Raw genomic sequence first — 13,825 nt, 5'->3', positions numbered from 1 at the left:
AGATACAGTCATGGAAAAATTATTGGCCCAACCTTGATACTTCAGTGTCATGTTAATTTTATTTACCTGGTTCAACAAAAGCTTCTGTGGAGCTTCCATTTAATAGGTGGGAGGGGTCATCTGTTCAAGCTGATTGTCTGTTTAACTGAAGCGGTTTTTGAGGGCTAAAAATGCAGAGTATAGTGCAAAATGATTTGATATATATTTTTAGATAATTATTTTTTCCACTGGTGATTGTGGAGGTTTTGATGGGGTGCAACTGGTCACTTTCAAGAGCCTGGAACTTAGGGCGAGTCTTTTTTCACCTACGTCACAATTGGATGCCATCCATAAAGAAATTGCCCCTTGCTCCAGTCTGTATTGTAACAGTCATAACCCTGAAATATGTGAATCAGTCTTTGTCTGTTAGTTGAGCCACAGCGCCAGTATTCAGCAGTGGCCAAATCTGGAACTAATACACTTTCCCTACTACTGTATAATTATGACGTTTTGGGTGGATTGGATACGATTTTACGTCTGTTAAATTTGACATCCACAAAATTGGGGTCCGAGACATTTTCAATGTGCTTCCTAATAATAACAAAATTCACGTAAAATCGCGTTACACTGCCAACAACAGTGCGTACAGACAATCCATATCTTCCTTTCCGTCTGTTAGTCACATGGAACATCTTTCATGTTACCAGGCATTAAATGAATTAGGAATTGAAGATGCTCTAATAATTATTTCAATGAGTGTAGATGAACAAAGATATATTTTGAATGAAAAAAAAAATACAGTTTGGATAATTTCCTGCATCGTCGCTGATCTCCGACGGCACACGCGTGTGCCGTGGCGCAGTGCTTGGGAAACACTGCCTAAAAGCATCAAGTTAAACTGATACTTGATGAGATATTACACAGCACTGTTGTCTCTGCAGACACAATCACCTAATAGCATTGATTGGCTCCCAGGATACAAAGTACAGAGGTTTCAAAGGTTAACTTTATGCATGAAAGCTTCGGAGCGGACACTTTGCCAGAGTGGAAGATGTATTTCATCAGTGTGTAGCATTTCATATCACCCATGGATATTCATGAAATAACTAATAAATAACATAAAAAAGCTTTCTAATTCATTTTCTCCATATATTTTTATGCTTTTTCTAAAAAACTTTCATCTTCCATCGAACGCCTCCTCACCTTGTTGTGTTGGCTCTCTCTAACTCTGTCCTTCCTTTTATTACCTCTCCTTCCTCTCTCTCTCTCTCTCTCTTCCCCATCTTGACAAAGTGTTCTTCTTGATCAAGCATAATTAGGTTTTTCTCCTTGCCTGACCAGGACAAAGCTCGTGCTCGAGATGATTTATGGCCAGACCATGCTTTGGCCAGCCCGAGATAGCATTTGTGTGTGTGTGTGTGTGTGTGTGTGTGTGTGTGTGTGTGTGTGTGTGTGTGTGTGTGTGTGTGGGTGTGCGCGTGTGCGCGTGTGTGTGTGTGTGTGTGTGCGCGCGTGTGCGTGTGTGTGTGCGTGTGGGTGTGTGTGGGTGTGTGGGTGTGTGTGTGTGTGAGTCGACGGCAGATCATGAATTTGGTAACTCCTTCAGTAAGGATTTAAATGACTTAACCCACCACTTAATTCCACCGCTATCACATCAAAATAGAAAACGATGAATACAGTACAAATAATACAACTGCATGAAAATGTGCCATGTACAACATCTGGAGCAGTTCAGAGTCAATATTTATCTAATAAAATGACAAATCATTTCAGCAGAATACATCGTACGCAACAGAGACAGTTGTTGTGTGTGCAGATCGCTGCAGTTTTTTGCTAGCTGAAGTTGGCGGTAACGAGTTTTGCCCTGACCAATCATTGAAAGGACAGAAAATGCTGATGTCATGAAGGTGGTTAAAAAAACTGTTCATTTGGTAATATTGTTTAAGTTACATTGGCTAGCATGAGTGATTGTGAAAGTTCTGGGCAGATTGAATTGACATGGCTGCACATAAAGGCTAAAATCTTATTGGACATTTACGTTCACATGCTAAAAGTAGTGCGGATATGGGTCAAGTCAAGTCAAGTAAAGTCACATTTATTTCTACAGCCTTTAATACCAAACAGTCTTAAAGGGCTTCACATGCCCACAGTTGACACAAATCAACGACATCCCCTGATCTTAACCCGCAGGAGGGCAAGGAAAAACAAAGAAATAAAATAAAAATTACAAAAACATTTGGGGAAAAATGAGAAATGTAACAGAATGAAGAGAATAGACTACATGTATGTAATTGTAAATAAAGCAGGAGTAGTAGTGGTGAAGGAGAGCTGATTTGGTCAACCAGACATAGTCAATTATGTACAGAATCCTAGTAATGAGATTTCCAATAGCGTGAGTGAAACACAAACCCCGAGGGTGAAAGAAGCTAAGCTCCATTTCTGTAGAAAAGGCAATCACTACTGAACAACTCCATCCTTTCTCGGTTTCTTCGTATCACTCGCTCTGTGCACGGCGGAAGAAGACAATCAAGAAATAAAAGCAGTCGGACAAAAGGCCAATTTACTCTTTGGAATCAATACCTCGTGTGAAAGTCATTGTTTTAAAAGTAACAGTTGGATACAAAAATTCATTCCTGAGTCTTTATCAATCAAAAGTGAGGTTAGGTAAATTTGACAATATTTTGTCGAAATAAATCTCAATCATTTTTTGCATCCTCTCAAATTCTATATAAATAATCAACCGACTGGTTCGAAAAATGGCAGTGAGTGTATCACTATTAAAGCAGATTATATTTTGAGATTAATCCTCAGAAGACATTTTTGTCATAACCCCCCTCCTCCCCTCCCCGCCCCCTGTCCCCTCCCTACCATCCCCCTCCAGCTTCGTGACTACCACCTACGCTTGGTAATGGATAATGGCACTGTTCCCCGTGGAGAAGCATCTCCATGAGGCACGATGTGTCAAGAGACGTGGGAGGTCACGGCTGGCACTGCTGCATGATTTTTTTTTTTTTCCTGACTACCTCACAAAACCAAAGACAGTGGCAGCACATTTAAGTTGTTACTGGTGTTTTGTCGTTGGTCGTTTGTACAGTTTACACACTGCACACAAGATATTTGCTTCAATCACTGCACCGATTTATTTCATATGTATACAGGCAAAAGGTGCACACACACTATGTTTGAGTTAACAATTTATTTTAATATTTTAATCAATGGTTATTCGTTTTTGTGGGATAGGCTCCAGCTCGCCCATGACCCTTGTGATGATAAAAGCGGTTCAGATAATGGATGGATGGGTGCACGGATGGATGGAATGATGGATGGATGGATGGTCATGGAATTTTATCGGTGCAATAATAAAATGAGTATTGTTAATGTCCCCCTCATGTATCAATAGGCCCATAGGCCAGATATATCATTTGTTTCTTTTTAGGACAGTGGTACCTCTACTTACGAACGTCTCTTCATACGAAATTTTCAAATTACAAAATAAGATAAGATAAGATAAGAAAACTTTTATTCGTCTCGCAATGGAGAAATTCCCAATTCACAGCAGCAAAGTTATGAAAGGAAGAAGTAGAAAAACAAAATATAGGAGCTGCTGGAAAGGCAGCCACTCTCGCGGCGCCATTTTGAAGTCAAAATAACAAAAATAACACAACACAACACATAGGACACAGACAGTCGTGCAATCTTCACCACTTTTCTGCATGCATTTTGTTGTCTGAAGCAGAATGCCTCAACAGGAAAATATTGCCTCTTGTTACAAAAGAAACTTCAAGATATGAAAGGTAAAAATACAATACAAATACAATTGGGGGCGGAATTCGGGCATTTACATGGAAAACGCGTCTCTACCTACAAAATTTTCTATTTGAAAAATTTCTTCTAGAGCCAATTAATTTCGTACGTAGAGGTACCACTGTACATCATTTAGATGTCTGCACCTGCACCACATGTACGTGTGTGTGTGAGTGTGTGTGTGTGTGTGCGTACCAATAATACATGAGGTAACTGCTCAGAGGCAAAGATCGGGTGCAATAAAATTTAACTCAGCTAAAAGCACTCCATTTCTTTCCAACACATTCAATTAACTGATCGCAGCTCATTTCTTGGATCAAAGGCATTCATTCCTAGTGCTAAACATCTCCAGCCCTCTTTCACATAATTTATGGTCCCTCCATGTTTGCAATCTGATTTTAGCAGATAAAGCACAGCCTCTTAATTGACATCCTTTTGCCATAGTGGCGCTTGGCAAAAACAAACCCAGTCCATGGTTGACTTGTCTCTGTGCCTCGGAGCTCTTCAGTATCTATCCATAACCTTGACTGTGCTGTGTCAAATGTTTCTTATGTTTATTTCTCCATGTTCTCGTCACGTGTTTCCCTGTGTATGACACATAAAAAAAGAAAATTAAACAATATACAATGTATTGACTGTTCAAAATATCCAAATTGTTCAAGCAAACCATGTTACATAGTGGAATGAATGTTGATATTATCCCATGTCGTAATCCCTCAGATTCTTCTTTTAGTCCATTCCTAGTGCCACTGATACCGTGCGCTGTTTGCAGGATGGAGTTTCAGCATGGGCTCAGCATACCAGTTCCACAGTTGGAGAGTGTTTGTGGTCGTCTGTGCTCTGCCTTGCGTGTGCGCCGTGGTCGCACTTACCTTCATGCCCGAAAGCCCCAGATTTTACCTTGAGGTACAAATCTGCGCATTTCCTCAAATTGCTTACAAATCAAAAGTTCAAGCTTGAAATTATTCCTGAAAAACTTGCCGACTCTGCAATATGATGTGTTCTCAACATTTTCATTCAATGCAATATCACTGTTGCAGCGCTACTATACGACTCCAAACTGTTGCTGTTGCTTAGTAAGCTGCTGCTGATGCCACAAATGTTTTTTTTTTTCTCTTTCTCTGACGCGCTGCCTGCTGACAGGTGGGGAAGCACGACGAAGCCTGGATGATCCTCAAACAAATCCACGACACAAACATGAGAGCGCGTGGGCAGCCGGAGAAAGTCTTCAGCGTGAGTTTTATTTCTTCCTGGTGCTCCGCTCTGGTTTGGTTTCTTGATGCTTGAAAGGAAGCAAAGAGGCTTATTTTCTGCCACAGCTGGGACAGGTTTTAACACCCTCTGGTTCTCATAGAGGGATCACATCTGTGTGATGACATTTTTTTTTTCTCAAAGCAGTTCTGTGTCATTCAGGCTTATTTGCAACCAGAACTGCATGTTAAGTAGTTAAAATATTGATGCTATCAGCTATCGTGGAATCATTCATTTCATTTCATCATCAACGAAATTCTTAAAAAGAGCGAACGTTGAAGGTAGATTCCGAATTCCCACTGCATTTAGTACACTGAAATAAGATCTACATACAGATAGGTTAAACAAATTATAACGCTATTCAATTGAGTTCTAACAGAAAACACAGGAAGGAGATTTGAACCCATGACCTCTGAATTGTGAGGCTGATGTACTAACCAGCTGCCCATCATGCATAACATTATTTTTACTACGGTGCATTCAAAAAATAAAATCTCAAGAATCAAAAGTAGTCCATTTCAATTCCCACAAAATGAATGCTTATTGTCATTTATTTATTTCTCAGGTTAACAGGATAAAGATCCCCAAGCAGCTTGATGAATTGATCGAATTGAAGTCGGAATCCGGGAATCCAGTTTCCAAGGCTGTTTTCCGGATGAAGGCTGAAATCCACGGGGTGTGTTCTTCCAGCGGTTTATTTCCTGTCCATTTTTCCTGTGTCAGATTTGTCTTTGGGCTGACGGCAGAATTCATTTCTTGTCCCTGTTCAGATCTACCTGAATCTCATGAAGTGCTTCAACTACCCAATGCGAGAAAATATGATGCGACTCGCCATAGTGTGGTTCACGCTGTCTTTCGGGTGAGCATTCTAATGTCATTTGCGCTGGAGAAGAATCAAGTGCAGTTTCCTCGGTCAAATATTAGCAATTGCATATCTGTCATCTTGAGCTCTCTCCATATTGAGAAGATGCACGTTGGCCAAATCAATCACTATCTTGGGATCAATACTTCTCAGTTGGAGCCGCGACAGATAATAGCGAAGGCTGTCGGGGAGTAAAAACAACGTGGAAAATTGCCGGGGTCTTTAGATCGTAAATATTGTTCTGATTTGCAGGTATTACGGTCTGTCTGTCTGGTTCCCTGATGTCATCAAACACCTCCAGGCAGACGAATACGCCTCCAAAGTGCAAATCCACAACAACGAACGCATCGAAGACTTCACCTTCAATTTTACCCTAGAGAACCAAATACACAAAAACGGACTTTTCATCAACGATCGGTAGGCCACTGAGATTAGCGGGTTTTGAAGGTTTTCCTTTTTCTGCAATAGCAGTATTGTTTTTCTCTTTTGGGTGTTTATCGGTTGTATTCAAATGAAGGGATTGAGAAATTCCTTTACAGTTATAGAAGTAAGAAGTAAAGGACTGACTTTGTGATTGTTCCCCCCCCCCCCCTCATTCAGATTCACCAACATGAAACTCAAATCCGTCACCTTTGTTGACTCCACCTTTCGCAACTGCTACTTTGAAGACGTCACATCGGTGGGATCCTATTTCCATAACTGTACTTTCATCGACGCATTCTTCTTTAATACAGGTGAGACGCTTCTAGCGGGTTCTTATCGTCGCATTTCTGGGTGAAATTGTGATTTGATGAAGTGTTGTTTATCCGTGCGTGTGCAGACATTGACGACTCAAAGCTGATCGACGGCACCGAGGTGGTCAACAGCACGTTCACCCACAACAAGACCGGATGCCAGATGACATTTGATGATGATTACAGCGCCTACTGGGTTTACTTCATCAACTTCTTGGGTACCTTGGCCGTTCTACCGGGGAACATCGTGTCTGCTCTTCTCATGGATAAAACAGGCCGTCTGTCCATGTTAGGTAGGTTAGGTTCTTTCTCAAATTATGATAATCTATCCTCCATCATGGCGAGTGAGGAGACGTGTTGATTCCAAGCCCGGATCGCAACAAGCATCACCTTCATGGAAGTACCTTGTGGTTCCTTATGATGGGCTTTGTGACTTTGTGCTTCAGGTGGCTCCATGGTGTTGTCGGGCATCAGCTGCTTCTTCTTGTGGTTTGGCACCAGTGAGTCCATGATGATTTTCATGCTGTGCCTTTACAATGGCCTGAGTATCTCTGCCTGGAACTCTCTGGACGTGGTCACGACTGAATCTTTTCCCACTGCCAGGAGGTAAGGGTATGATTAGTCATACTGTCATACTGTACATGGCATCGGCCACCTTGGCCGACAGGTTTGAACCCAAATTAGGGCTAGAAATGCATTGATTTGGATTTTTTTTTTCTGACACAAGATGTCAGAGTTGAAGATTGAATCTCACAGGTAGCCTTAAATTACAATCGATGCTACAATTGACCGGTTGACGTAATATCAAACCATTTAGACATTTTGAAAAGCACCTGAGTCAAAATTGTATGATCAGCGATGACACAGATTACACGTAGTATATTTCTTGAAGACGCCTCTCTTATTCTTTCGCTGTTTTTTTTTTTCTTTCCAAATGTCTCTGCAGAGGAACAGGCTTTGGATTCTGCAACGCCCTGTGTAAGATGGCTGCAGTATTGGGGAACCTGATTTTCGGTTCTCTGGTTGGCATCACAAAAGCCATCCCCATCCTGATGGCATCATCGGTTCTAGTGGGGGGAGGTCTGGTCAGCCTTCGGTTGCCTGATACCAGGGCAAATGTCCTCATGTAATACCAGCTTCATAGTACAACCTCGATAAAACATGAAGCTAAGAGATCATTCGGGAAAAGAGTTTAAGCGGCTTGGATCTTTCATGCAGTAGATATAAAAAGTCGACGCTATGCTATGATTTTTGTGATGTAAAAAAAATGAGACCGAGCTATGTCATTTCAAAAGTTTTTCCACCATGAATGTCAATAACCTGTGCAACTCCATTGACAAAAAGGAAGAGTGTAGAGAGGGGCTGTAAAAATAAAAGATAGACAAAAAAGAAAAGAGATGGGAGTCGGCACCGACCTGCATCTATTTAAAATGCTTCTGGTTTACCCCAAATAAATTTTGACTCTTCTAGTAGGCTTTTCTTGTTTTGTAGTCACATCTTAGCGCACAAGCAGGGTGCCGCAGAGAGCTTCCACAGCATTTTTCGTAGGCTATCAGTCTAGAAAAGGGTACAAAAGAATTTTCCAATGAAGGCAGTAATTATACAATAAAACACACTACCAGTGGATAAAATATACCACAACAATGACATTACCAAAAACTGGTTTTCCCTTCAAAGTTGTTGAAAAGGCAAGAAGAAAACTTGTCAGGAAGGCTGCCAAGAGACTGACAGCAACCTTGAAGAGGCTGCAGAAATGTCCCAAATGCTTGAACTTTCTGACAATACCAAAAGTATGCACAAACACAACACTGCTCATCACCAAAACTTTTCTTCACATCAGGGTTAGGGTCATTGCTGAGGTGGAGGGAATTATGAACAGTTCCTAACAGCGGTCAGTGTTAGTCTTACCTTTAAGAAAGCAAATGTTGTCAGGAAAAGAACTAGAACAGCTGAACTTTATTTGGATAATCAGCGGCACTTTAAATGGTGTCATTTGGGTTTTGACTGCAATTGAATATGAGTTTGAAAGCGACTGGTTAATTCTGCACAAAGCCACATCACCAGTTGCACCAGAGGATGTAACCACATGATTTGAGTTGTTTATTTGTACTTCTATTCCCCAAAATATGTGTGTGTATTTTTTTGGTTGTGTAATAGGTTATATTAATGGTGTGAAAAGTTTTGAAATGATTGATATTAGTCTCATTCTTAGATCACAAAAAAAACCTGACAATTTTAAAGGGGCACTTCGACTTTTTATATCCAATCTATCTTGACTGCTTTAATCATACGTAGCTAGCTTATACTGTCAGTAAAGCAGTGCAGCAATTTAAGCAAACCATTCGTCAGGGCAAGATTCCTCGCAAGTTAATTAGTAATTTACTGCATGTTTTGTGGGGGGATTTTGCAAAAGAAGGCTGATGTTTGCACATTTCCGACTAAAAGTTTGGTTTAATTTTGTTGAAGGAGGGATCCCAGTTCCAGGCAGCCTCTTCTATGGTGTTAGCGCGTTGCTTAAACTAAAGGCTTTTAATATTAGTGATCTTATTAAGAGGAGCCAGATGGGGAGAAAAGTGCAAAACAAGCTGTAATGAGCTCAGCCAACCTGCTGTGGGATAACGGAGGGAATAGATGATCAGACAGAGCGGACACGCAACGCAGATGCACGGCAGCTGGTTTTCCCGCAAACACCTAACATGTTGCAGATGGTCAGGCAGAGTGCAGACAGGTGCAACATAAAAATACATGAAAGCTCACACATCGACATACATTCAGCTCGGACTCTACCCAACATTTGCTGACATGGTCTGAAACTTCTCCAAAGTAGATGTAGGCTACCAAGCCCTTTTGCATTATCTGCCAACCGAATTAAAAAAACAAAAACAAAACGGCATACAAAGTATGTTTTCTTTTACCAATAACCTTTCCCTTGTCAATTGACAATATAGTTTCCACCTGTGTCATTGGAATGATTGAGCCATACATTGAAACCAAGCCTTGTCTCATATATAACGGTTTAAAATTATGATTAAAAAAGAAGAAAAAAAACTCTTAGTGCTCTGATTTTGCTTTATGTAGCTCGCTTGTGGCAGTTACCCACAATCATGACAAAAATAAAAAAAAATACTGAATGCCTTTTTAAACGTGCCTCTCCTGAGCTGGAGCAGTCTACCCATAGTCATGTGGTATGTGGTATCTTGAGGTTGTAGGACAGGATATGAACTATATATATATATATATCTTACATTTGTGTAATTCTATGTTTAATCCTGTATGAGGGGTCAATTCTAATTTAAATAATGATATTTCACAATAAAACCGTTTTTACTTTAATTTATGGTCATCACACATGATTACATTTGTACCCCAACATGGAGTCATTAGGTACACTTAATAATCAACAAAACCCGTTTAATCCAACCACTTTTTATACTTTCAAAATTTACTTACACATCAAGCGTGCTCTCATATGTCACCATATATTTTAAGTTTTAGTAAAGATAAAATATGTTCCCCAATTGTTACAGAAATACACGGATACAAAAACAACGTTTCTTCTATTATGGCTCCAATATGTTTAGTTGCAAGATAAACCAGATATGTTTATGCCATGACTAGTTGCTGATCAACCTGTTGGAGAGAGATTAATTTTGTCAAATTTATTTTGTTTGATGTATCGGGGTATTTATTAAATGTACTGTATCTATGTGAGCGTGTGCGTGTACGCACATGCGTGTGTGGAAGCATGCATGTGTATGTACTTCATCATTGCGTGTAACTGTGTGCATTCCAGAGTGTAAATAATGTACATAATCAAAGCTGTTATTAGTGGAGGTGTGGGATTAATATGGTTTTGATTGCATTGTGTACCGGCTGCTACGTCCATGATGTGCATCATTGTGAGTCCTATGCTTCAAATCTGTATAAAACCGCCACTCTCTCCCACTCCCATATCCCTGTGTGTGTGTGTGTGTGTGTGTGTGTGTGTGCGTGCGTGCGTGCGTGTGTGTGTGTGTGTGTGTGTGTGTGTGCGTGAGTGTGTGCGTGCTTGCATGTAGAAACTCTTATTATGTGGAATTTTTGTTTTTGTTCTGACTCTTTCACCAGAAAAAGATGGCAATATTTTGATGCTTGTTGAAGAAAAATGTGAATGTATCAATCTTGTGAGTTCTGTCCAGCCATTTCATGGAGGCAATCAAATGTATGTGGACAATAAAGTTATGTGTATCATTGTGACTTCTGGGCCTGACTCATTGCTGCAAGTAGCTGTTCTGATGTGTGAAAATAAGTCAAGCGAAAAGAATGGAATTGCAGTCTGTGTTGCTTTTGAAAATATATACAATAAAAAATTAGGTTCTCTTGCAAATGATGCTTTGTATCTTTTCCCCCCATAAGTATTATACAGAACCACATAAAATAATTTTACATTTGATTAGAGCACTTGCCAAATGTAGTTACAGTATTTCCCGCAGGTGGCTTGCAGTCTAGTTCACTGATCCACTATGTAATCCAGTATCGATGTGTTTCAAATGCTGGAGGCCTTCGTATTTGACTAGTGCGCTGTTCCATATAGCACTGCTGTATTTAGAAATGGCATCTAACAGAATATTAAGACATTCGTCACACAACATGCCGATCACCTGGCCGGCCCTTAACAGGACACATTCAGAGCTGGAGATATTGCAACATTATAGATTGATAGTGTTCCGCCACTGTTTGCACAGTAAGAGTCATACTGTCCAGCAGGCAGTGAAGCATGGCAAAAAAATTCCGCCAGAACCAACAACATATAATTCTGATTAACAAATGCTGCCACCTAAGGGCTACATTGAATAGTTGGAAGAATGACAAATTGAAAGATTTTTAAATGTTGTTTATCTTTGAAAAAAAAGATGTAATTATAAATTAAACATTTAAATGTTCATAAAATCTTTACTTTCATTTACACATTCACGAAAGTGGCATATGCATTCACTCTTAAAAACACACTGTAATTATAAATTAATTCGTCTATGTTTCTTTTCTGGTGTGGGTACCACTTGTGATTACAATATTCATTTTCAAATTTATTACCGACAAAGGACATACAGGTTCAAAAGTACTGACACTCGGTAGTCAAGTAGAAGTGGGTATGATAGAAAAACATAATCTGGGAAAAATTTAGTTACCGATTTGGCTAAACTACTTGAGCCCACAAGTACACATAACCGGGAAATCTGTTTAAGTAGATTTTTGTACTTAATTACTTTCCACCACTGGTTTCAGGATTTTTAGCCTTAGCCCTAATAGCCACATCGATTGAGTTGCAGTGTTTCGTTTTTTTTTTGCCCACGCCCTGAATGCTACACAATGCCACTTATTTACCAGGAGGTGGCGCAAAAGAGCTGTCACTTCCCCTCCTGTCTTCCCCCATATATGTCTGAACCTTTTACGTTACTTTCAAGATCATAGTCACTTTGTGGAGGAGTCACTTAAAAGGGGCGCACACAATGGGGACTGGTGGTCACAAGGGAAAGTTCTAACGACTTCTGTTCCTGTTCTTAGTGTTTTCTTTTGTTGGTTTCATAAATACTTCGAATTTAGCTTTATTTAAGTCGTCTGGCACACCTTATCGTGCGTTTGGACTTTATCTTAAAGAGTTGTTGGTTGATCGGCGCGTTGACAAGCGCTGGAAGGAAACGAGGCAGGATGAATAATGAAGAAACGGCTGCTCAACACAAGCCACGCTATGGAAGTAAGTGTGAATTTTCATTCAAGTGTGTGTGGGGGTTTTTTTCTTCACCAAACATTTCGGTGAGGAATCGGCGACGGCTGTCTTGTTTGATGAGCAACAGGTGGTTGAGCAGCGCCTGACCTGAGAGTCCTGCAACAGGAGGTGTGTCTGCACAGTAAAGGTCAAATTCAATATAATGTTTGATACAATATTGGAAGTATCAAGAAAGACGAATGACTCTGTTACTTATTGCATCCACTGTATGCTGTCTAAACCGCAAGGATACACGCGCGGCGGCTACTGGGCTAGATTTTGAGTTCACCTCAACGTGGTTTATAAATTTATTCACCATATCAGCCATTGCACACATAAGGTCTGTTCACATAGTTTAAACATTAACTTTGCTGCACTGGACTGTTATGGTTTTTTTTTTTTTTTAAATAAAATCAACACATCACATGGCTTCGCGGTATCGAGGTCAGGTCTGACTGTAGTTTATCTTGTCAATGTAAATAGGAGGGCAAAGTGCAAATTTTAAGAGATAAGACCAATCAATTGTGTCATCAGCTCAGCGGTGGTGGTTTGCATCATACATACTAGGGGAGGTGTGCATGCAGCAAAAATGTTAGTTTAACAGAAGGGTAGCCCGAAGTTATCTAAACGTTCACTGGCGTCGTTCTCATTTGCATGTTGTGCCAAGAAATAAAGAGAAGTATACATCAAAACGAATATAGTAATGAACAACCAACCCTTTTGATTGTATCTATCGCCCAAAAAATAATAAAAATAATGATCCATTTTCTTCAATGCTCCACTCACTATTAGCTGAAGAGACACTGCAGTTGAAAAACAGCATGAGTCAACACCATGGAGCCCATAACTGAAGTCCCATGATGATGTGCACACAAAGGCAGCAAACCTCATCCTGTGGGTTAAATATAACAGTAAAAAAAGTGCAGGAAGTGTGCACATTAGTCAGAAAGGCTTGTGTGTAATAGCTTCGCTTGGACCTTATTTCCACGTGCAGAAATAAGTGCAGTATATACGTGCACTTCCTAATCACCCTCAGATGTATATACAGTGGAGTAAATAACATGGAACACCCCTAAAAGTGATAAAACATCAATTCTAACCAACATTTTCTCTCATGAAACTTCGCCTCAATGAGGTTCTAAAGCGCAGGTGTCAAGCTCAAGGCATGTGGGCCAAATACCATATGTTTCCTCTGAAAGCTTGCCACGATTTTTCCTTGACTTCAAACCAACGTCATTCACCAGACAAAATATGACTGGGAGATTATTGGGGTTCTTGGAACATGTTTGGAAGTGTAGCCTCACAACTAGTCTTTAAATTGCAGCACATCTTTTTCCTGGTGGCCATCATGGCAGTTTTATTTTAGACTCAATTATCTGTTCCTGTTTACACAAATAATAAGTTATGTTGTTCTTCAGCCCCCCTCTTTCTTTTGTTCCTTTGTTGGAG

At 40.2% G+C, this 13,825-nt stretch overlaps 2 protein-coding genes and 1 long non-coding RNA gene across 5 annotated transcripts in view; 2 read left to right on the top strand and 1 right to left on the bottom strand.

Annotated features, from left to right (window-relative positions):
• sv2ca (synaptic vesicle glycoprotein 2Ca) overlaps positions 1 to 10,866 on the top strand; it is a 28,245-nt gene extending 17,379 nt beyond the window's left edge. The window contains exons 5-13 of the mRNA XM_086110538.1: positions 4,556 to 4,689; positions 4,927 to 5,016; positions 5,600 to 5,710; positions 5,805 to 5,893; positions 6,149 to 6,313; positions 6,497 to 6,630; positions 6,717 to 6,923; positions 7,077 to 7,236; positions 7,577 to 10,866. Coding sequence (XP_085966664.1) covers positions 4,556 to 4,689; positions 4,927 to 5,016; positions 5,600 to 5,710; positions 5,805 to 5,893; positions 6,149 to 6,313; positions 6,497 to 6,630; positions 6,717 to 6,923; positions 7,077 to 7,236; positions 7,577 to 7,760 — 1,274 coding nt within the window. The 3' untranslated portion in view covers positions 7,761 to 10,866. The remainder of the gene's footprint in view (positions 1 to 4,555; positions 4,690 to 4,926; positions 5,017 to 5,599; positions 5,711 to 5,804; positions 5,894 to 6,148; positions 6,314 to 6,496; positions 6,631 to 6,716; positions 6,924 to 7,076; positions 7,237 to 7,576) is intronic.
• The window catches only part of LOC147204742 (uncharacterized), a 7,178-nt gene continuing 457 nt past the window's right edge, over positions 7,105 to 13,825 (bottom strand). The window contains exons 2-3 of one of the 2 annotated variants that reach the window (XR_015100875.1): positions 13,163 to 13,268; positions 7,105 to 7,226 (exon numbers count right to left, since the gene is read on the bottom strand). This is a non-coding gene — a long non-coding RNA (uncharacterized LOC147204742). Of the gene's footprint in view, positions 7,227 to 12,323; positions 12,512 to 13,162; positions 13,269 to 13,825 lie in introns of those variants that run through there. The other variant, XR_015100874.1, reaches the window with a different exon arrangement.
• Positions 12,083 to 13,825, top strand: part of iqgap2 (IQ motif containing GTPase activating protein 2) — a 26,419-nt gene continuing 24,676 nt past the window's right edge. Inside the window, exon 1 of one of the 2 annotated variants that reach the window (XM_086110536.1) lies at positions 12,083 to 12,364. In XM_086110536.1, the coding sequence (XP_085966662.1) occupies positions 12,319 to 12,364 (46 nt within the window). In that variant the 5' untranslated portion in view covers positions 12,083 to 12,318. The remainder of the gene's footprint in view (positions 12,365 to 13,825) is intronic. The other variant, XM_086110535.1, reaches the window with a different exon arrangement.

The sequence above is a fragment of the Hippocampus guttulatus genome, chromosome 5, assembly GCF_054856545.1.
Source record: "Hippocampus guttulatus isolate MCC_2025c chromosome 5, RoL_Hgut_1.0, whole genome shotgun sequence".
In the NCBI taxonomy this organism is placed as follows: domain Eukaryota; kingdom Metazoa; phylum Chordata; class Actinopteri; order Syngnathiformes; family Syngnathidae; genus Hippocampus; species Hippocampus guttulatus.
The sequence above is the reverse complement of the archived record's forward strand: the minus strand, read 5'-3'. Positions and strand labels throughout refer to the sequence as shown.